The sequence below is a fragment of the Leucoraja erinacea genome, chromosome 2 (assembly GCF_028641065.1).
Source record: "Leucoraja erinacea ecotype New England chromosome 2, Leri_hhj_1, whole genome shotgun sequence".
In the NCBI taxonomy this organism is placed as follows: Eukaryota; Metazoa; Chordata; class Chondrichthyes; order Rajiformes; family Rajidae; genus Leucoraja; species Leucoraja erinaceus.
In genome coordinates, this window is record NC_073378.1 from 126,860,288 (window position 1) to 126,883,458 (window position 23,171).

Below are 23,171 nucleotides of genomic sequence, written 5' to 3' on the forward strand. Positions count from 1 at the left end.
ATAAAGCTGAAGGTTGACCTTATAGAGGTGTATAAAATCACGACGGGTATAGATATGGTGAATGTGCAGAGACTTTTTCCCAGGATAAGGAAATCAGGAAACCAGAGATCTGAGGTTTAAGGTGAGACAATAAACATCTAATAGGAGCCTGTGGGGCAAGTTTTCCACACAGAGCGTGATGGTTAGATGGAACGAGTGTCAGATGAAGTATTTGAGGCAGGTACAATAACAATGCTTAAAAGACATTTGGAGATGTACAGGATAGGAGAGGTTTAGATATGGTCCATGGGGACAATGGGGTTTATTTTGATTGGCATGAATGAGTTGGACTAAAGCACCTGTTTCCATGCTGTACTACGCTAACGGGGCTGTCCCACTTGGGCGACCTAATTGGCGAGTTTAAAAGAGATTAGGAGAGTTTGCAAAAATGTTATGGTGAAAACCTCCTTCGACTATGTTGAAGACTAGCTACGACTAGCTACGACTAACTTCGGGAAAATTGAACACCGAATAGTGGAGAGTGAAGACGATCTCCTTCGATCTCCTTCGACTATGATGAAGACTATCTACGACTACCTTTGATTATCTTCGACTACCCTTGATTACCTACGACTAACATGCCGACCTTCTACGACCTACTACGACTAAACTTACCAGTAAAAAAAGTATCGATTTTTTCCATGGTAACCTTTTTTTTACTCGCGGGCATTTTTCAACGTTGAAAAATACGCCGCGACCTAGCTGAGGCCTCGAGTACGCGGAGACCACTCTCGAGCATGAAGGAGAGTTAGGAAGACCTCTTACGACCTTGTGTCGACCATGCTGCGAGTATGAGTCCAGGGAAAACTCGCCAGAACTCGCGTATTAGGTCGCCCAAGTAGGACAGACCCTTAACTCTACGATCACATTTAGATATAACAACATATGATTGCTGACACCAAAGTGTAGGAAATCACAGAAAAATAAGAGAGAAAGATTAAACTTTATGTGTAGGAAGGAACTGCAGATGCTGGTTTAAACTGAAGATAGACATAAAAAGCTGGAGCAACTGAGCGGGTCAGCCAGAATCTTTGGAGAGAAAGAATGGGGGATATTTCGGGTCTGAGAAGGGTCTCGACCCGAAACGTCACCCATTCCTTATCTCCAGAGATTAGGCATTAGGCAGATTAGGCATTAGGCAGATGGATTGAAAGCACAGTGGCCTTCAATACTCTATTTTGCCACATATAAGGGAGAAATGGAGTGCAACCTTAAAACTACGATTCTGACTAGAGTTTGTGGGCAAAATGGTTGGAACATACATACGGACATTCCAAAGTGAGAATACTGAAAGAGATCTCAACAATACAATTCAGGACATTAAAAAATAGAAGATTCCCACAAGTTATTGCCTCACATGTGCCTGGACTTGTCTGTAGCCAATTACAAGAGAACCTCAGAACACAAAGAGTTCAGTAAAACAGTCAATGCTGGTCTAATTGCACCACAACATTTGATAATGTCCCAAATAGGAGATTAGTGGGCAAAATTAGGGCACATGGTATTGGGGGTAGAGTGCTGACATGGATAGAGAATTGGTTGGCAGACAGGAAACAAAGAGTAGAGATTAACGGGTCCCTTTCAGAAATGCAGGCAGTGACTAGTGGGGAACCGCAAGGCTCGGTGCTGGGACCGCAGCTATTTACAATATACATCAATTATTTAGATGAAGGGATTCAAAGTAACATTAGCAAATTTGCAGATGACACAAAGCTGGGTGGCAGGGTGAACTGTGAGGAGGATGCTATGAGAATGCACGGTGACTTGGACAGGTTGGGTGATGGCAGATGAAGTTTAATGTGGATAAATGTGAGTCAGATTATTATCTAAATGCTGCCAAGTTGGGAAAAGGGGAAGTATAACGGGATCTGGGGGTCCTTGTTCATGTCAATGAAAGTAAGCATGCAGGTACAGCAGGCAGTGAAGAAAGCAAATGGCATGTTTGCCTTCATAACAAGAGGAGTTAAGTATAGGAGCAAAGAGGTCCTTCTGCTGATGTAGAGGGCCCTGGTTAGACCACACCTGGAGTATTGTGTACAGTTTTGGTCCCCTAATTTGAGGAAGGACATTCTTGCTATTGAGGAAGTGCAGTGTAGGTTTATAAGGTTAATTCCCGGGATGGTGGAACTGTCATTTGTTGAGAGAATGGAGCGGCTGGGCTTGTACACTCTGGAGTTTAGGATGAGAGGGGATCATATTGAAACATATCTGATTAATAGGGATTTGGACACACTAGGGGCAGGAAACATGTTCCCAATGTTGGGGGAGTCCAGAACCAGGGACCACAGTTTAAGAATAAGGGGTAAGCCATTTAGAACGGAGACGAGGAAACACTTTTTCACACAGAGAGTTGTGAGTCTGTGGAATTCTCTGTCTCAGAGGGCGGTGGAGTCCGGTTATCTGGATACTTTCAAGAGAGCTAGGTAGGGCTCTTAAAGATAGCGGAGTCAGGGGATATGGGGAGAAGGCAGGAACGGGGTACTGATTGGGGATGATCGGCCATGATCACATTGAATGGCAGTTCTGGCTTGAAGGGCCAAATGGCCTACTCCTGCACCTATTGTCCATCGTCTAAAAGCCACCTGCCAATTCATGCTATTAGTGTATGTTTGCATTATTTTATTCTCCTGCCCCTTCAATAGGGACTCTTACATAAAATGCAAGGGGAAGAAAATATAAATAAAAGTATTCAGCAGTAGAGCAAATCCAGAGTTAGTAAAAAAACTGCTTGAAAAAAAAAATCACAGCTTAATGGTCTTTATATGAATGCACATAGCTAGCTGACAGGAGAAACGCATATGATCTAATAGCTATTACAGAGACATGGTTGGAAGGTGATCAGAATAATTAAGAAAGTTATCAGAGCATTGTTAAGGAATGAGGCAGTGAGGCACATAACCAATCATGTCATCAAATCTAATCAACGTGGTTTTATGAAATGATACATTTGCTCAAATTCTCCAGTTTGCATGTGGCCTGGGATCATAGGCAAGAAGGGCCAGTGGGCTATACTGAGAGGTTGAGCAGGGTGGGATTCTATTCCTTGGAGCGCAAGATGATGAGGGGTGACCTTATAGAGGTGTACAAAATCATGCAAGGAATAGATTGGGTAGATGCACCGAGTCTAAAAAATAGTTTCTACCATTGTGCGATAAAAGAGCTTAACTCCAATAGTGAACACTGGGAAGCAAGAAGTAACTTCGAGGAATACCGCTAAATTCTTTTAAACTCTTTTAAAAATGTATTTATATTTTACTATTAACTGTACATATGTGCATTGGTGTTGTGTTGTATTTCTTTTAACGGAGAAGTAAATGGAATTTCGTTGCTCAGTTTTGTGCAATAAACATATTCTATTCTATTCTATTCTATTCTATTCTCTTGCCCAGCGAATCGAGGACCAGGGGACATAGGTTTAAGGTGAAGGGGGAAAGATTTAATAGGAATCTGAGGGGTAACGTTTTCACATAAAGGGTGGTGGGTGTATGGAACAAGCTGCCAGAGGAGGTAGTTGAGTCTGGGACTATCCCAACATTTAAGAAGCAGTTAGACAGGAACATGGATAGGATAGGTTTGAAGGGATATGGGCCAAATGCAGGCAGGTAGGATTAATGTAGATGGGACATGTTGGTCGGTGTGGGCAAGTTGGGCCGAAGGGCCTGTTTCCACACTGAATCGCTCATTAACTATATGACAGGAAGAGTTTGTAGAAGGGCACCTGTAAATGTAGTGTACATTGACTTCCAAAAGGCATTTGATATGTTGCCGCATAAGAAGCTGGTGCCTCTGAGGGGCCCAAGACATTGGAACAAGTGGGCAATATGGTGGGCCCGTGTTCGATCCTGACTACGGGTGCTGTCTGTACAGAGTTTGTACGTTCTCCCAGTGACCATGTGGGTTTTTTCCGGATGCTCCGGTTTCCTCCCACATTCCAAAGACGTACAGGTTTGCAGGTTAATTGGCTTCATTAAATACTGTAAATTGTCCCTAGTGTGTAGGATAGAGTCAGGGTGTTTATTAGAGATATTTAAGGTTCCATCCAGGAATTTAGTCCCCTGGAGTGTAGGAGTTTGAGGGCCAACTTTACAAGGGTTTATAAAATCATGAGAGGCATACATAAGATGCATGGTCAGAGTCCGAGTCTCCTTCCCCAGGGTAGAGGAATCCAAAACTAGAGGGTATTGATTTAAGATGATAGGAAGAAGTTTTAAAAGGGACCCCCGCACACACTGGATACAGAATGAGCTGCCAGATGAAGCTGCAAAGACAAATACAATTATAATGGTTAAAAGGCATTTGGCCATGTGCAAGGATAGAAAAGGTTGTGAGGGTTATGTGCCAAACAAAGGGGAAATTGAATCTCAGATAGACAACTTGGTTAGCATCGAGAAGATAGGTCAAAGGACATATGTCCATACTGTTTAACTCTAAGAAGCATTGCTTGGGTAGAAATTACGGTTACAGCCTTAAACAAGCCAGTGTTACAGCCCATGAAATGCATGAATAAAGTAGTAACTTTGATAATAGTCTCACAGTGGGCATTATAATTTTACCTATACATGTTATTATCATTGAGTTATACATAATCGAAACAGCCTGACAGCCAAACTCATTCATGCTGATCAAGATGCCTATTTACACTAATCCCATTTGCCTCTAACACTTTTCTAACTCTGATCCTGTCTGAAAATCTTAAATATTGTAATTATATCTCTGGCATCTCGCTCCATGTACCCACCACCTCTATGTAAAAAAAAAAAACACACTTCAGATCCCTTTATATATTTCCCCTCTCGGCTTATACCTATGCACTCTAGTTTTAGACTCCCCTACTCATGGGAGTAGATTGTGGCTCGTTATGCTGCAAGGTCACCATTTGGCTTACTTTGTTTCAGGGAAGACAGTCGAAGAAGTATTTGCTACTTACAACTCATGGCTCTCAGTGCAGGCAACGTTCCTGTGAACCCTTTCTGCACTCTGTCTAGTTTAATCATAAGGTCATAGAAACATAGAAATTAGGTGCAGGAGTAGGCCATTCGGCCCTTCGAGCCTGCACCGCCATTCTGATCATGGCTGATCATCCAACTCAGTATCCCGTACCTGCCTTCTCTCCATACCCCCTGATCCCCTTAGCCACAAGGGCCACATCTAACTCCCTCTTAAATATAGCCAATGAACTGGCCTCAACTACCCTCTGTGGCAGAGAGTTCCAGAGATTCACCACTCTCTGTGTGAAAAAAGTTCTTCTCTTTTAAAGGATTTCCCCTTTATCCTTAAGCTGTGACCCCTTGTCCTGGACTTCCCTAACATCGGGAACAATCTTCCTGCATCTAGCCTGTCCAACCCCTTAAGAATTGTGTAAGTTTCTATAAGATCCCCTCTCAATCTCCTAAATTCTAGAGAGTATAAACCAAGTCTATCCAGTCTTTCTTCATAAGACAGTCATAAGTGATAGGAATAGAATTAGGCCATTCGGCTCATGAAGTCTACTCCTCCACCATTCAATCATTGCTGATCTATCTCTCCGTCCTAACTCCATTCTCCTGCCTTCTCCCCATAACCTCTGACACCTGTACTAATCAAAAATCTATCTATCTCTGCCTTAAAAATATCCACTGACTTGGGCTCCAAAGAATTCCACAGATACACCACCCTCTGACTAAAGAAATTTCTCCTCATCTCCTTCCTGAAAGAATGCTCTTTAATCACATTCTTCTTATAGCATGGCAACTAGAAGAGAATACAGTACTCCGAGTGTAGTCACACTAACATTTTGTACATCTCTAACATAGTCCCAACTTCTGTACTGCCGATAAAAATCCATGTGTAAATCACACACCTTCTTCATCGTTCTTACTCTATCACCACTTTCAGGAAACTATCCACTTTTACTCCAAGGTCTTGCTGTTCAATAACACTCTCCAAGGCCCGCCCATTCAGTGTGTATATCGTGGCCTGGTTCAGTTTCGTACAATGCACCACTTTTGCACTTATCCGAGTTGAATTCCCTCATAAGATCATAAGTGACAGGAGCAGGATCAAGTCTCAACTCCACCATTCAATCATCAGTCATTCCCTTGCCCACTCCCCCCAGTTTAAACAGATCCTGTTATCATCACCTTGGACATTTTCTTCACTATAAACAACACCACTGATTTTGGTGTCAACCGTAAAATTACTTGGAAAATGAAAGAGCGTTTGTGTTTGATGGAACTGATCACCGTACAAAACTACAAAAATCTAAATTACCTGGACTTCCAAGATCAATGAACCAACTGGCAGTTTAAGAAATCTTATTCCCCCCCCCCCACTCTTTGGCTATGATTTATGTGAAATGAGTGAAGGATCAGTATGTGCGAATTAACTCATATAGCAGGCAGCAAGGGTGATAAACACAAACAACGCACAACTTGAGCATTTCAATGGCTATTTGCTGTAGCCAGGGTAACCATGTTCCTACTACATCACCTAGAGAGCCGCAGCAACTGGGTTGTTATTGACAATCCTTACCTGGGGTTATCTGTTCAGCCAGGGAATCATGATTAGTCTCATCAGCTACTGCCAAAAGGTAAAAGGTCAAAAATTAATACGGTTAGTATCCCCATTCCACATGCTTGATTACAATTCCCCAGATTCCAAGTTAGAGATCTCAGAGGTTACATTACATGCAGATCATATCCTAGTTTGACAAGCAGGCATATAGATTATAATTGTCATTTCTCAGGAGTTTGTTCACCATGCATTATTTGTAGACTTTCTTTAAGCTTAATGTGAAAATCGTTACTTTGAGTTAGAGCATTTCTCCAAGCTTAAGCCACACATGGATCTCTGTAGTTTTAATACTGGCATCGACAGTCTATCATTTCACTCCTTCCACTGAGTTGAAATAATTCAACCAGGGTGGGGTGGGGGAGAAAAACTGCAAAAAAAAAAAAATTCTCGTGAATTCTCGACAAGACTCCAATCATATTTGTTGAGAATCCGCGAAAGCCATTTGGGAAAAGTCGGGGCATCTGAGACCACTTATTACCTGGAATTAAATCTCATTCGACATAATTTTGGCTGTGTGATTGAGCCTATGCCAGATTCCAGCACTACTTTACCTGGCTCCTTGAGTGCTGATGGGCACTTGAATCACCTGATTAATCAGTGGCTCGCCCTCTCTTCATCACCAGAACTGATTAAACTTCACTGATGTGCTGACTTGGGAAGGAAATGCTGGGAGGGATATCAACCACCCAGTCAAGTAAGCATCATTTGAAGTGTTTCTCATGACCTGAAGAGATTTGCAATTGAGTCGTTTTAAACCGCCGACACGATCGGGAGTGCACGTTGGTGAAAATCAGCATGCACACAGGCAGGCAAAGGAGCAAAAGATGAGATATTCTGTTTCAGTGATGAGGGGCGAGTGCCATATATAGGCTAGGACAGCGCTGGAGCTTTGTTTAGTGAAGCGCATTTCTTTGCAAATATTTTCTCCCCATCCATTTCGGCAGGTAAACAATTTGTCATCTAATCCGCAAAGCAAGAACTCTGAGTTTCCACCACTTCTTCACCGCTGTTCAGCAGCTTTTGGATTTAAAGCAGTGAAGTGGAACATTGGTTTATTGGATCATAGGTGGCAGGGATATCAATGAGCCCAGGGCAGTAGTTGTATCAAGTACGGATGGCAGGAGAAGGATGGGATAACGATTAATCAGTTACTGAAATGATTCATTCAAGATGCGAAGCATTAAACTTGAAAGAAACTGTGATTATTTGTGCTCCGAGTCAAACCAGTTACTATACAAGATGAGCCTGTGTAAAGAGATGTGCAAAAGGAATGTGTGGGAAGGAACTGCAGATGCTGGTTTAAACCGAAGATAGACACAAAAAGCTGGTGTAACTCAACGGAACAGGCAGCATCCCTGGAGAAAAGAAATGGGTGACGTTTCGGGTCAAGAACCTTCTTCAGACTGAGTCAGGGGGGAGAGGGAGATCCATAGATAAGGAGGTGCAAGGTGTGAAAACATGAAAAGGGGGATGGAGATCAAGGAACATGTAGAATAGATCATTGTTAGCTGGGAGAAGATGTAGGAATCTGATAAGTAAGGAAGGTGATGAGTGAATCCAGATAAGGAAAGGATAAGAGAGGTAGAAGGAATTAGGTTGGGCAGGGGGGTGGGATACCCAGTACATCGCATGAGTAGGTGATAGGCAGTCAGACCAGATGCAGGAGGAGAAAAAAAACTGCATCATCTGGGATGGGGGAGTGTGGGTGGATTGGTAAAAGGGATGTGAGAGAACTTGGGTGGATGAAAAGACTGGAAATGGAACATTCGATTAGCTGACTAATACTCCAGTTGATTGAAGTATCAAACAAGTCTTACGAGCAAAACATGAGCACAATGGAACAAACAAAACATTCTCGAGTGTACCATTCAATTCACAGACTGTTCAGTTGGTTTTATTCCACAGTACTCCCAGTTAAACGCCTACTGTTCTGATCCAAAGCACTCTGATCAAATCCATATTTGCATGTAGTGCATTAAATGTAGTGATTCCAATGGACATTTTTTGACACAGGTCCCATACTATCATGACCCCAACATCTGTTGCCAGGTGATGCTGAGATTAATGGGCACGAGATGTCTTTCTTTATAATTCTTCCAACCTGGTTCATTCGAGTGTAGTGAGAGTGTAAATGCCTGGAAGTAGTAGTGAGGTTAATGTATTTATGCCATGTTGAGCCTGCATCGCTTAATAAAGAGAACAAATGGTCCCTATTAGTCTACAAATTTGCAAAGATTATACATCATATATTCATTCAACCATCAGTCTAATTTATCACCCAAGATTATTATTTTTCTCAACTCTCCCCCCTCCCCCCCCATAGAATGTTATTCGAACTGAACCTAATGGGTAATCAGCCATCTCTCCCATGTCAAGATGTACAAAGCAGGGTGGAGTATGGTTTAGATTATACAAGCAGGCAAGACCAGAACCAATGTTCTCAGGGGCTACTTGCAAATGCTCTGGGGGGTAGTTTTAACCGAGAATGGTCGAGATTTGGGAACCTGAGCAGTGAGACTGAGGATGAGCAGAGCAAGGAAGCATGGAAGCAAAATGGAGGGAACTAAAAGGCAAAGGTGGAGAAAAGGGAGATGGTAGCATGAGGGTCATTTAACAAGATGGGATTAAAATAACTCAGAATGTTAGCGGGGCTGTTCTGAAGGTAGTGTATCTCGATGCATTAAGTATAAGGTAGATGAATGAACCGCACAAACAGACAAAAATGGATGTGATGTGGTTGCCATTAGAAACATAGAAACATAGAAAATAGGTGCAGGAGTAGGCCATTCGGCCCTTCGAGCCTGCACCGCCATTCAATATGATCATGGCTGATCATCCAACTCAGTATCCTGTACCTGCCTTCTCTCCATACCCCCTGATCCCTTTAGTCACAAGGACCACATCTAACTCCCTCTTAAATATAGCCAATGAACTGGCCTCAACTATCTTCTGTGGCAGAGAATTCCAGAGATTCACCACTCTGTGTAAAAAATGATTTTCTCATCTCGGTCCTAAAAGATTTCCCTCTTATCCTTAAACTGTGACCCCTAGTTCTGTGCTTCCCCAATATCGGGAATAATCTTCCTGCATCTAGCCTGTCCAACCCTTTAAGATTTTTGTAAGTTTCTATAAGATCCCCCCTCAATCTTCTAAATTCTAGCGAGTACAAGCCGAGTCTATCCAGTCTTTCTTCATATGAAAGTCCTGACATCCCAGGAATCAGTCTGGTGAACCTTCTCTGTACTCCCTCTATGGCAAGAATGTCTTTCCTCAGATTAGGAGACCAAAACTGTACGCAATACTCCAGGTGTGGTCTCACCAAGACCCTACAACTGCAGTAGAACCTCCCTGCTCTTATACTCAAATCCTTTTGCTATGAATGCTAACATACCATTTGGTTTCTTCACTGCCTGCTGCACCTGCATGCCTACTTTAAATGACTGGTGTACCATGACACCCAGGTCTCGTTGCATCTCCCCTTTTCCTAATCGGCCACCATTCAGATAATAGTCTACTTTCCTGTTTTTGCCACCAAAGTGGATAACCTCACATTTATCCACATTACACTGCATCTGCCGTGCATTTGCCCACTCACCCAACCTATCCAAGTCGCCTTGCAGCCTCCTAGCATCCTCCTCACAGCTTACACTGCCCCCCAGCTTCGTGTCATCCGCAAACTTGGAGATGTTGCATTCAATTCCTTCATCCAGATCATTAATATATATTGTAAATAGCTGGGGTCCCAGCACTGAGCCTTGCAAAGAAGTCAACTGCTGTGTGACCAGGGATGGGAACTGAACATTGAGGGGTACTTGAAGGGCTGGCAAACAGAGAAAGGGAGTGGAGTGGAATTGTTCTTTTAAAAAAAAAGTAAGTCAAGAAAAAAGAAAGATACTATCTCCGAGAACCCTGATGCAGAATCTCTGTGGGTGGAACTATGGAAAAGAAAGGGGCCGGGAATCTTAGTGTTGTATGCACACCCTAAACTATAGTGGTAATTTTGTGGATGGCAAAGCATTAAATAGGAGAAGCATGCAGCAACAGTATAAATGTAATCATGGACATCTTGTCTATGTTCTTCTACATATACATTGGGCAAACAAAATTAGCAATAACTCTGCAAGGGAGGAATTTCTGGAGTGCAATTGTATTTTTAGACCAACATTGTGAAGAACAACAAGAATGAGCTACCTTAGACTAGCTACTGTGCATTGAGGAAGGATCAATAAAATAATCTTGTTGTGTAAAGCTCTTTGGGGAATAACTACCAATGCTGGATAAAAATAATCATTATGATGGAGGGTGTAAAAGTTGATTTTGAGATTAGGGTCTCGAATGCAAATAAATGAAACTATGTGAGCTGGCAATGACGGACTGGGGATTGTTAGTTAAATAACAGGCATCAATCCTCTACCTGGAACACAAAGTAATAATGCTAGAGAAGATGCGACTTTCACTGCTACTACTCTGAGTCAACATCCTGCAAGTCATAAGATCATGTGATAGAAGCAGAAGGAGGCCATTCAGCCCATCAAGTCTCCTCCGCCATTCAATCATGGCTGATCTATTTCTCCCTCCTAACCCCATTCTCCTGCCTTTTCCTCAAAAACCCCTGACACCCGTACTAATCAATAATCTATCTACTTCTGCCTTAAAAATATCTATTCACTTGGTCTCCACAGCCTTGTCTGGCAAAGAATTTCGCAGACTGGGGATTTTCACCAGAATTTCACCATCTTTTGACTAAAGAAATTCATAGAAACATAGAAACATAGAAATTAGGTGCAGGAGTAGGCCATTCGGCCCTTCGAGCCTGCACCGCCATTCAATATGATCATGGCTGATCATCCAACTCAGTATCCCGTACCTGCCTTCTCTCCATACCCTCTGATCCCCTTGGCCACAAGGGCCACATCTAACTCCCTCTTAAATATAGCCAATGAACTGGCCTCAACTACCCTCTGTGGCAGAGAGTTCCAGAGATTCACCACTCTCTGTGTGAAAAAAGTTCTCCTCATCTCGGTTCTAAAGGATTTCCCCCTTATCCTTAAGCTGTGACCCCTTGTCCTGGACTTCCCTAACATCGGGAACAATCTTCCTGCATCTAGCCTGTCCAACCCCTTAAGAATTTTGTAAGTTTCTATAAGATCCCCTCTCAATCTCCTAAATTCTAGAGATTCCTCCTCCTCCCTAAAGGAACGTCCTTTAACTCCGAGGCGATAACCTCTGGTCCGAGACTCTCCCAGTTCAGGTTCTTTCACTGGTAAGCACATTGTTTCTGGTTTACAAGGCAAACGGCAAGAGCAGAATTAGCAGTTGTTAGACTCACGGGCCTTGTTGTAGATGCTCCTGCTGTATGAAATGGGTTGACATCAGTGTTGCCCACAGCCGTCCCACCACCGCCCACCGCCCACCGTCCGAACACCACATTGTGGAATATTTGCAGCATGGATACAGGTGAGAAGTCTATTTTGCCATGAGGGAGGGAGGGGGGGGAGAACAATGGATAATGGAGGACCCGCGCGTGGGGGGATCATTGTCGGGGGGGGGGGGGGGGGAGAACAAAGGAGGAGCCACCGTTCTTTGTAACTCTGTCAGTGTCCTTTATGTGGCGACTATTCGCATACCATGGGCATGCAAGCAAAGAATTTCACTGTGCCTTGTCACAATAAAGTATTCCATTCCATTCCGTACCAATAATGTACTTGCACAACTGTGCGGAAATCTATCTGAAACCTGCTTAACGGGCTGCAACACCAACTGGCATGTGTGTGTATTAGTATTATGTCACTGCCGATGATGAAAACCGCTGACAGGTTAATAAGGGAACATCACTGCACAATTTTAACGAACCCACAGAGAAAATCTACCTGAATCCTCTTCAGGTGACGGCCAGGATAAAATTGGTAAATTATTACATATTTCTTATTTATCATCAAGTAACCTTGTCTTTTTGCAACTGAATAGCACAAAGATATATTTACCAGTGTTGTTGTTCACAGCAGTGAGCTGTTATCAAACAAAAAGTGTAATTGCATAGATGTAAAATACAGTGATTTCTACCTAAATCCATGCTCTTAGATTTCCGTGTTTTAACAAGGTCCAGCTGATTAGCATCTCCAAACTGCTTAGTGCGTTTCTCAGACATGCTTTGACGTCCGAATCCCTCTCGCTGAAAGGCAATGGCAGGGTCGACGTCTGGATTTAAAGCACTAGAGAAACAGAAAAGGACAATTCCTTTAAAAAAAAAGGCAACAGACAATGAATGAGTATGATAACTCTTAACACTATATTCTCGAGAGCAGCAGCCGGGAGGCCGTGGTCCTGAGTGGCACGGCCCTGGCTGAGTTTTTTTATTGGCATTGTGCTTACTCAATAAGTTGCCTCAGAAAGGGACAATGTATTAAAATGCCAAACCTGCTCATGTATCAACTCTGCGTGGACCAGATTTAATGGACAAACCCCCGTGTTTAAGCCGCACAAACCAGTGTTGAAAATGTAATTTTCACTCCTTGCAGGCAAAGTGACTTGCTGCGTTTGAATTTGTGTGTGATTACTTGTGATGCCAATCATAGAATATCCTGTCACTGCACGTTAAATGAAGATGTCCTGCAAAGTGCAACGGCTCTGTTCTGACGCTGGCCTTTTGTGAAAAGAACTCTACCCGAGCAAATATAAACTTGAATTAAATCAACCGCAGAACAGTCATTCAATAACAAATGAAAGAAATGAATGGGGACTCCCATTGTTCTGATCAAGGGCCTCGTAACCATGAATTACTGCTCCTTCCTTGTACAGGTTTGGATGGTGGGAGTCAAGAGTTTACGAAACCGAAACGAGATGCACAAAAGTGGTCGGACAAAAGAGACGCATGTAGAAAAGAAAGATCGATGTCCATCTTTTCAGGACGAACATAAGCTGGTTTGGAGTGGACAGAGATTCAAGGAAAGCAACATTGAATCGTGAAGATGTGTAATACTGTGTAAGGTGAACTGCTCAGTTACCTTAGTGACTGGCAAGTATTTATGCAGAATTTCCCATCAACTGATTAATTGAGTGTGATAGGACATGATTTGGTTGATTACACATTCTGTGAAAGAAATGGGCTTTATGTTCATATAATCAACCGTCTGAAATATGTATAAAACTCCCACCATTCAAATGATATCATGAATTCTCCTCCAAGCAGTATAATAAATACAGTGCTTCAAGCAGCACCCATTCCTTTAATGACCACACATCTCCGCGTATTAAAAAGGGAGAGGTTTATAATGAAAATCCAAATCATGTGGTAGTTATAACTCTAATACATAAAACATGATAGTAAAGGACAAATGACAAATCAATACATGTTTTTTTTTTCACTTCTAAGTAAAACTCAAAGCCTGAAGTGAAATACATCAATATTAAAATGATAATCATTTCTCCACACTTACAAAACCTTGCACAGAACACAAAGGGGCAAATAGACTTGATGTGAGGCACTGAACAGGTTTATCTAATTGTGGATATGATTAGATAACTTTACAAATACACCATGGGAATCTTCTATCAAGTACTAGAATTTTAACAGATAAATTCTTGACACAGGAGGCTGTGGATGCCAAGACAGTGGATGTTTTTTTAGGCAGAGATAGATAGATTCTTGATTAGTACAGATGTGAGAACTTACGGGGAGAAGGCAGGTGAATGGTGTTGGAGGGAGAGACAGATCAGCCATGGTTAAATAGTGGAGCAGTTTGATGGGCCAAATTGCCTAATTCTACTCCTATCACTTATAACCTCATGACATGTTCAGTAGTTAACCTCCTGTTAAAAACATATCCAAACGTATAAGGACTTGGTTCAAGCAGTTAATGTGGAAAGCTATAGACTCAAGGGATAATTAGTCCACAATTAGGTACACAGCGATTTTAAGTGGAGATAAACTTTGACAGGACAATGAACAGCCATGAGGGAAGAGATAGTTCAGGTGCACTTGAAGCACATTCCATGCGGGGCAAAGAAAGAGCAAACAACTTCAGAGTTCACTGGATGATGAAAGAAACCGAGAAAGATAAATCAAAAGAAAGAGGCGTGCATTTAAGTGAGAGATTTAAAAAAAATACCAGAGAGAACCAGGTTAATTGCAGAAGGCGCGGAGGGAAAGTGAAAATTAAAATGAGAGTCAAAAGGATCTGCCAACCTAAATGGGAATCCAGAAGAGGTCTTTAGGCACATATATTAATAAGGAGTATACGTGGTGCCGACTCAGGACCAAACTGGAAATTTGACTTGGACGTTAAGGGAATTGTTAAGATACTAAATCTGTTTCCATCAAGGAAGCGAGCACCTTCAAAGAAATAGTGAAGGAAGAGATACCGAGACACCAGAGAGATTAAAAATTGATGGGGCGGAAGTATACATAAAAATGAGCAGAATGTAAAAATATGTAGGTCATCAGGATCATGTGCCAAGCATTCGAGCACTTTAAAGGAAGCATGGGAGGAAATTGCAGAGGCAATGATCACAATCTTCCAAACCTCTTTGGATATGAAGCCTGGAGGACTGGAGATAAAGCAAATCTTAGTGCTTTGTTAAAAAAAGTTAAAAAAAGGCAAAAGTCAGTTTAATCTCAATAGTGAGAAAAATGTTAGAAATATTGATCTGGGAGATTTAGAGGTCACTGAGCCATTAGGTGAGCCAGAACAGATTTCTTAAGGGAATTTAGGCACATCTCATGGAACTATTTGATAAGGTAACATGTAACATTCATGAGGGTGATGCAGTTGATATGGTAAACATGAACATCTGGAATGTTTCTTGATAAGGTGCCACAAATCACAATGACAATCTGCCCTTCATCAGTCAGAATATTGAGTATAGAAGTTGGGTGGTCGTGTTAAGAGTTGTACAAGCCATTGGTGAGGCCGCATATAGAGTATAGTGTTCAGTTCTGAGCACCGTGTTACAGGAAAGATGTTGGCAAGCCGGAAAGGGTGCAGAGAAGATTTACGAGGATGTTGCCAGGGCTAGTGGGTCTAAGCTATAAGGAGAGGTTGAGTAGGCTGGGACCCTATTTCTTACAGTGCAGTGAGGATGATGGATGATCTTATAGAGATGTCTAAAATCATGAGAGGAATAGATCGGGTAGATGCACACAGTCTCTTGACCAGAGGACATAGGTTTAAGGTGAAGGGGAAAATATTTAAGAGGAATCTAAGGGGTATCTTTTTCACACAAATGGTGGTGGGTGTATGGAACAAGCTGCCAGAGGAGGAGGAGATCTCATCATTTAAGAAACAGTTACACAGGTACATGGATGGGACAGGTTTGGAGGGATATGAGCCAAACAAGAGCAGATGGGACTAGTATAGCTGGCCGGTGTGGGCAAGTTGGGCCAAAGGGCCTTTTTCCACTCTCTATGACTAAAACAGGCATTAGGAAATTTGAAGCACATGGAATGAAAGGCATTGAGAACATGGATATGAAGTTGGCTGATGAATGGTTATTTTCCAAATCGGAGAACGATGAATAGAGACATTCCACAGGGATTGATTCTTTGATGTTGACTTCGGGGATGCTAGTCACTACTTCTAAATTTGCAGATAACACAAAACATGGCCGTGCTGTGAACTGTGAAGAGAATATAAATAAGCTGATGGAACGAGTTGGCACATGGTCGGCGAAGTGTAGCGTGAAAGTATGAGAGGGTAGGAATAAAGGTCACTTCTAAAAGCAGTGGAGGGTCAAACAAACCAGGAGGTGTGGGTAAACAGAAAATGAATGGGCAGGTTAAGAAAGCAAATGAAACTGACACACTATTTTCAGCTTCAGTACCGGAGGCATGCAGAAGCAGGGAAATTTGAACTTTTGTGAATCATTGAGCCAGTCTCAATTGAAGTATTACACAAAATGAAGATAGGCACAAAAAGCTGGAGTAACTGAGCGGGTCAGACAGCATCTCTGGAGAAAAGGTATAGGTGATGTTTCGGGGTCTTGATCCGAAATGTCACCAATTCCTTTTCTCCAGGGATGCTGTCTGATCCGCTCAGTTACTCCAGCTTTTTGTGTCCATCTTCGGTTTAAATCATCATCTGCAGTTCCTTCCTACTCGATTGAAGTACTTGTGTTATATTCTAATCAGCACATTGTTAGAAGGATGTAGCACATGGGATTAGGTCCAGAGAAAAATGCTTCATGGGATGAAAGACACTGCGGGCAAGGACGGATAGGCTAGGAATGTTTCCTCTGGGGAGAAGGCCAAGGGGAGATTTTACTAAGTACATAAAATGAAGGGGTTGTGGACAGAGTGAATATCGGAAGGTTAGCGTTGGAGAGATCAAAGACAAAAGTACAAAGTAAGAAAATAAAGGGAATGGAAATGAAGAGTGATGTGAGGAGAAAGGCAACTTCTTGAGCTACAGCAATGGTTGAAATTGGATTGGTGGCTGGAGCCATGTTTCATTGAGGCCTACAAAGGAGGCAGTTGGATAAGTTTAGTTTAGATTAGTTTAGTGATACAGTGCGGAAACAGGAACTTCGGCCCACCGAGTCCGCACCCACCAGCGATCCCTGTAACACTTTCCTGCACACACAAGGGATAATTTATATTTACACCAAGCCAATTAACCTACAAACCTGTTTACAAAGGAACTGCAGATGCTGGAAAATCGAAGGTGCACAAAAATGCTGGAGAAACTCAGCGGGTGCAGCAGCATTTATGGAGCAAAGGAGATAGGCAACGTTTCGGGCCGAAACCCTTCTTCAGACCTACAAACCTGTATGTCTTTGGAGTGTGAGAGGAAACCGAAGATGGAGAAAACCCACGCAGGTTACAGTAAGAACGTACAAACTCCATACAGACAAGCACCCGTAGTCGGGATCGAACCTGGGTCTCCGGCGCTGCAAGCGCTGAGAGGTAGCAACTTCACCGCTGTACCACCATGCCGCCCGTTAGTATAGTGATGAAAAAGTTGCAGCAGTACAGTGAAGGTGCTGTTTGCCAAAACTAGATGTGTGCTCTGATGTTGAGCCGGTATCGACATGATGAGCTGAGTGCCCCCCACTCTGTGCTGTTACCATTCTACGATTTGAAATGGAGTCAAAAATAGATTCAATCTCTTTTACCGATTTTCCCCCTGCATCCAAAAGGCCTCGAGCTTGCTGTCAGGATTTTGGTAACTTAAAGGAAAAAATGCGTGTAATGCAAAAGAAGGCATCTTTATAACAATGTGTAGGACGGAACTGCAGAAGCTGGTTGAAACTGAAGATAGACACAAAAAAGCTGGAGGAACTCAGCAGGACAGACAGCATCTCTGGAGAGAAGAAATGGGTGATGTTTTGGGTTGAGACCCTTCTTCAGACTCAATTTTTGTTGTCTATCTTTATAACATTCCCTATGTGTGTATTTGATACATAAGTTTACCTTGCTGGATAGTAATCAGGGACAGGAACTCAAGCTGATCGTTCCCCTGGTTCACCAGTCCAAAGATCAGCTTTTTAATCATTCCCAATACTTTTGTTTTAAATCATATTACGCGGGCTCTAACCTGGTTTAAATTGATTCTCTGTCAAATTGATAAGACAGTGGCACCAGAATGAAACGAAGAGCAAGTTATTCTGCAAGATCTCATGTCCCGGCAAATGAGATAATTTGGGCCGTGGACAGGGCTCCAACAAAATAATAAAATGAGGGAAAAATTGATAGATTTAAATGGATCAAAGAACATCCTTAGGACAAAGCTGCTATTTGTTAATGATAAGCAGAGTGGAACAGCAAGGGACAGAGTTTAATGGCAACAATGCATCTGGGGAAGCAAGTCGATAGAAAGGAAAGATGATAAAAAGCTCAAACTAAAGGCATTTAGGCTGAATGCATGAAGCAATTGTACAAGACAGAACTGACATCCTAAATGGAGACAAACAGGTTTAACCCAACAGCTGTTATAGACAGGTGGAGGAAGGAACTGCAGATGCTGTTTTAAAACGAAGATAGACACACAATGCTGGAGTAACTCAGTGGGGCAGGCAGCATCTCTGGAGAGAAGGAATGGTGCCATTTTGGGTCGAGACCCTACATCAGACTGATTATAGATTATAGTTATAGATATGTGGCTGCTCAGTGAGGATGGTTGAGAATTGAACAGTCAGTGAATTTTACATTTGGAAGCTTGTGTAAATATAAATAATATATTTGCTGCTTTTGTATATAGTTATGAAAGTAAGTTAATCATAGAGCTGATGTAATAACATCAGCATTGGTAGGTAGCAAAAGCATAAATAAGGCCCTTCCATCGCAACCTTCTGTCTTCTATTAGTAAGTCAGTTCTGAATCCATACGACCACATCGCTGTGAAAACCCATGCGTCTTAATCTTCTGGATTAGTCTATCAAGGGGAGCATTAGCAAATGCCTTACCAAAATTCATTTTGACGAGTTCCACCACCTGATTGATCAGCTTTGTCACCTCCTCATACAACTCGATCAAGTTCGTATGGCATGAATTGCCGTGTACAAAGCCATGTGGGCTGGGACGCTCCCGGCAAATAGGACACGCCTTGGACGACCCGTCCGGTAGGCCCGGCTCACCCGCCGGGGTCTCTGGTGGGATCGGGAACCACCCGAAGACTCGATAAGGTCCGCCCGGAGGCTAGCGGTCGGTGGGAAGTCACCCCGAGCCTCGACGGGATCGGGAACCCACCCGAAGGCTCAGCAGACGGCGTAACCGGGAGGGATCTGGAGAATTCGGGCGCGAGGGGCAAGGAACGGGAGAAGGATGAACGGGGGGTAATGCATCCAGCACCAACATATGGGCTGCAGGAGGCACCCCCGGGACACAAAGATGGCCGGGCGAGGAGAGGAGAGTGATGTCAGTTCACAGGAACTGCTCCAGTACATCGAACACACAGGCCGACTGTACATTGGACTTTGAATAATGGCGGCAATAATGGCGACGCCCACTTGCGTAACATATGCAAAAAGAATTTAACTGTGTGGTCGCATATGTAATAGATAAAGTACTATTGACATGCTGACTGTCCCAAATTAGCCCATTCTCTTCCAAAGGGTGAGCCTATCCAGAAGACTTCAATCATTTCCATACCATTGTCAGTCTTTAATTTCATGCTTTGTCGCTATTGCACTTCTCAAACAAAGGAACAACAGTGGGCAGTCTCTGGCAAGGCCCCAGTGTGTAGAATGTCATAAGGTCATAAATGATGGGAGCAGAATTAGGCCATTCGGCCCATCAAGTCCACAAAGCTGAGAATATTTAATTTTCAGAGGTATTCTAGTGTTTGGAAGATCGGAACTTTTGAGACAGTGAGGAGTGCATGCAATCAGAGTTGGGGGTCAAAATACCCATCAAGGAATTATAAGGTCATAAGTGATAGGCGTAGAATTAGGCCATTCGGCCCATCAAGTCAACTCTGACATTCAATCATGGCTGATCTATCTCTCCTAACCCCATTCTCCTGCCTTCTCCCCATAACCTCTGACACCTGTACTAATCTAGAATCTAGTTATCTCTGCCTTAAAAATATCCATTCTTGGCCTCCACGGCCTTCTGTGGCAAAGAATTCCACAGATTCACCACCCTCTGACTAAAGAAATTTCACCTCATCTTCCTAAAAGAACGTCCTTTAATTCTGAGGCTATGAACTTTAGTCCTAGACTCTCCCATTGGTGGAAACATCCTCTCCACATCCCATCCATCCAAGCCTTTCACTATTATGTATGTTCAATTGAGGTCCCCCCTCATTCTTCTAAACTCCAGCGAGGACAGGCCCAGTGCCGACAAACGCTATAACTATGAAGTTTTGGATTGTGCTTTCAGTGAGAGATTTGTGTGCAGCCTCAAACACAAAAGCTTTCAGCTGAAACTGCCAGGCATGAAATACCACAACATTTGATGTGGCATGTAGGATTGCAACTAACATGGAGTGGGCAACTAAAAAGAGGGTCAGACCAACTATGCCCAGCCTTAAATGGCCAAATTCTACAGGTGCACCATAAGAGGGCATTATACAGGTGCACAACCTTTTATCCGAAAGCCTTGGGACCAGACACTTGTCGGATTTCGGACATTTTCGGATTTCAGAATGGAAGATTTTTAGCGTAGATTAGGTAGGTAGCGCGGGCGGCTTGAAAAGTCTGGAGCAGCTGCCTCCTCCCCGGAGACCGGGAGAATCATTGCATAAATGTTAGTCAGTTAGTTTGGAGGGATTTTATGTGGTGGTGGTGGTGTAGGGGTGAAGGGGGAAACTTTAATTCTTAGTCCCCTACCTACCTGGTCGGCGACTCCCAACCTCGCGGAGCTGGGGGCTCCGTCCGGCCGCGGGCGGCGCCGGTTGTAGCTCCGACCCCGGCAACTCTACCCCTGGCTGCACGGCGCTCCAAATCCAGCGCGGCCCGCGGCCGGACGTCCCAGCTCCGAGAATGTCGGGAGTCGGCGGCGTCGCAGCGCTGGGATACCAGCGGGGAGCGAGCAATGCCTTACCGGGTCGCCGTGCGGCAAGCTCCGGAGCGCTGTGGCCGCCTTCTTCCAACATTCGCGGAGCGTCGCTGGATTTGGAGCCGCGGAGCTGGGGGCTCCGTCCGGCCGCGGGCGGCGCCGGTTGGAGCTCCGACCCCGGCAACTCTACCCCTGGCTGCGCGGCTCCAAATCCAGCGACGCTCCGCGATGTTGTGTGTCGGCGGCCACAGCGCTCCGGAGCTTGCCGCACGGCGACCCGGTAAGGCATTGCCCGCACCCCGCTGGTATCCCAGCGCTGCGACGCCGCCGACTCCCGACATTCGCGGAGCTGGGGCGTCCGGCCGCGGGCCGCGCTGGATTTGGAGCGCCTCGCAGCCAGGGGTAGAGTTGCCGGGGTCGGAGCTACAACCGGCGCCGCCCGCGGCCCCACCGGCCACAGCGCTGCGGAGCTTACTGCACAGCGACCCGGTAAGGCATTGACCGCTCCCCGCCTCTCCGACCAGGTAGGGGACTAAGAATTAAAGTTTACCCCTTCACCCCCCTTCACATAAAAGCCCTCCAAACTAACTGACTAACATTTAAGCAATGATTTACAGATGTTTAAGCGTCTCCCGGTCTCCAGGGAGGAGGCAGCCGCTACAGTAGTACAGACCTGGGTTGACCGTGGGTCGTTTTGGGTCAGGTTTGGCGCCAAACGCGAGCTTTGGTGCGCAGAAGACATCTGGAAAAAATGGCCGGTTTTCGGAGCTTTTCGGTTTCTGGAACACCGGATAAAAGGTTGTGCACCTGTATCATGAAGCATTGCAGCTTGGTTTGGGAACAGCTCTGGAGATCTCCCAGTGATGCTGCCTGCCCCACTGTCACATAAACCAACCTCCCTTCCATTGACTCCATTTATACCTCACGCTGCCTCGGCAGTACCAGCAGTACAATCAAGGATGACTTGCACCCTGGCCACTCCGTCTTCTCCCCTCTACCATCGGCCAAAAGGTACAGAAGTGTGAAAACGCACACCTCCAGATTCAGGGACAGTTTCTTCCCAGCTGTTATCAGGCAACCACAACCAGAGAACAGAGCTGAACTACTATTTACCCCATTGGTGACTCTCAGACTATCCCAGATTGGGCTTTGCTGGCTTTACCTTGCACTAAACGTTATTCCCTTATCATGTGTGTATATACACTGTAAACGGCTCGATTGTAATCATGTATTATCTATAAACTGACCAGATTGCACGCAACAAAAGCTTTTTGTTGTACCTCGGTACACGTGACAATAAACTAAACTAACTAATGTTATCCTACAATAAAGGGCCAACACCCGAAGATGGGGCAATACCACCTGAGACATCACTAGGACCATGGCAATGTGTGATTTGGTATTCCAATGATTCCATGATTATAAAGAGAAAGCATATCAAATTGTCTCCCATTGCTCAATAATGTGCATTCAATTGCTATGCGGTTTAACATCCCGATCAACAGAACATAACATTGAAGAAATTGATCTGGGTCTTTATTTTGCACAAGAATTTTGTGCAATGTAATTTTGAATTTGTGAGAGAGTCTGAGTCATTAGAACAGTAAACATGTGTTGGAAATGGCAATGAGTAGTCCAAATCGGTAGTCCAAAAGCAGTAGTTCAGTTTAGTGGTACAGTGTGGAAACAGGCCCTTCGGCCCATCGAGTCCGCACCGAACAGCGATCCCCACAAATTGGCACTATCTACACACACTGGGGACAATTAACCTATGAACTGTACGTCTTTGGAGAGTGGGAGGAAACCAAAGTTCTCGGAGAAAACCCACGCAGGTCACGGGGAGAACGTACAAACTCCATACAGACAAGCACCCATTAGTCAGGATTGAACCCGGGTCTCTGACGCTGTAAGCGCTGTAAGGCAGCAACTCTACCGCTGCGCCACCGCTTCTCTTTTGGAAATTACTGCAGAATCGAATGATAACAGTCTGAAGCACAGCTGAAGAATATGAAGTGATGTCTACATATAGATTAAAAAGTCAAATATTATTCAAGAGTCAATTAGCGTTCAAGAGTCACAGAATACCAACAAATCAAGACGTTGCAGGCTCCTCAATATCAGAAATGCGTACAGGATTAAGGAGGTC

At 43.9% G+C, this 23,171-nt stretch overlaps 1 protein-coding gene across 4 annotated transcripts in view; it reads right to left on the minus strand.

Moving 5' to 3' along the window:
• LOC129715327 (partitioning defective 3 homolog) overlaps window positions 1–23,171 on the minus strand; it is a 954,144-nt gene that overhangs the window by 280,752 nt on the left and 650,221 nt on the right. For 2 of the 4 annotated variants that reach the window (XM_055665202.1, XM_055665224.1), the window contains exons 17-18: window positions 12,655–12,803; window positions 6,550–6,597 (exon numbers count right to left, since the gene is read on the minus strand). In XM_055665202.1, coding sequence (XP_055521177.1) covers window positions 6,550–6,597; window positions 12,655–12,803 — 197 coding nt within the window. The remainder of the gene's footprint in view (window positions 1–6,549; window positions 6,598–12,654; window positions 12,804–23,171) is intronic. The other 2 variants (XM_055665210.1, XM_055665217.1) reach the window with 2 other exon arrangements.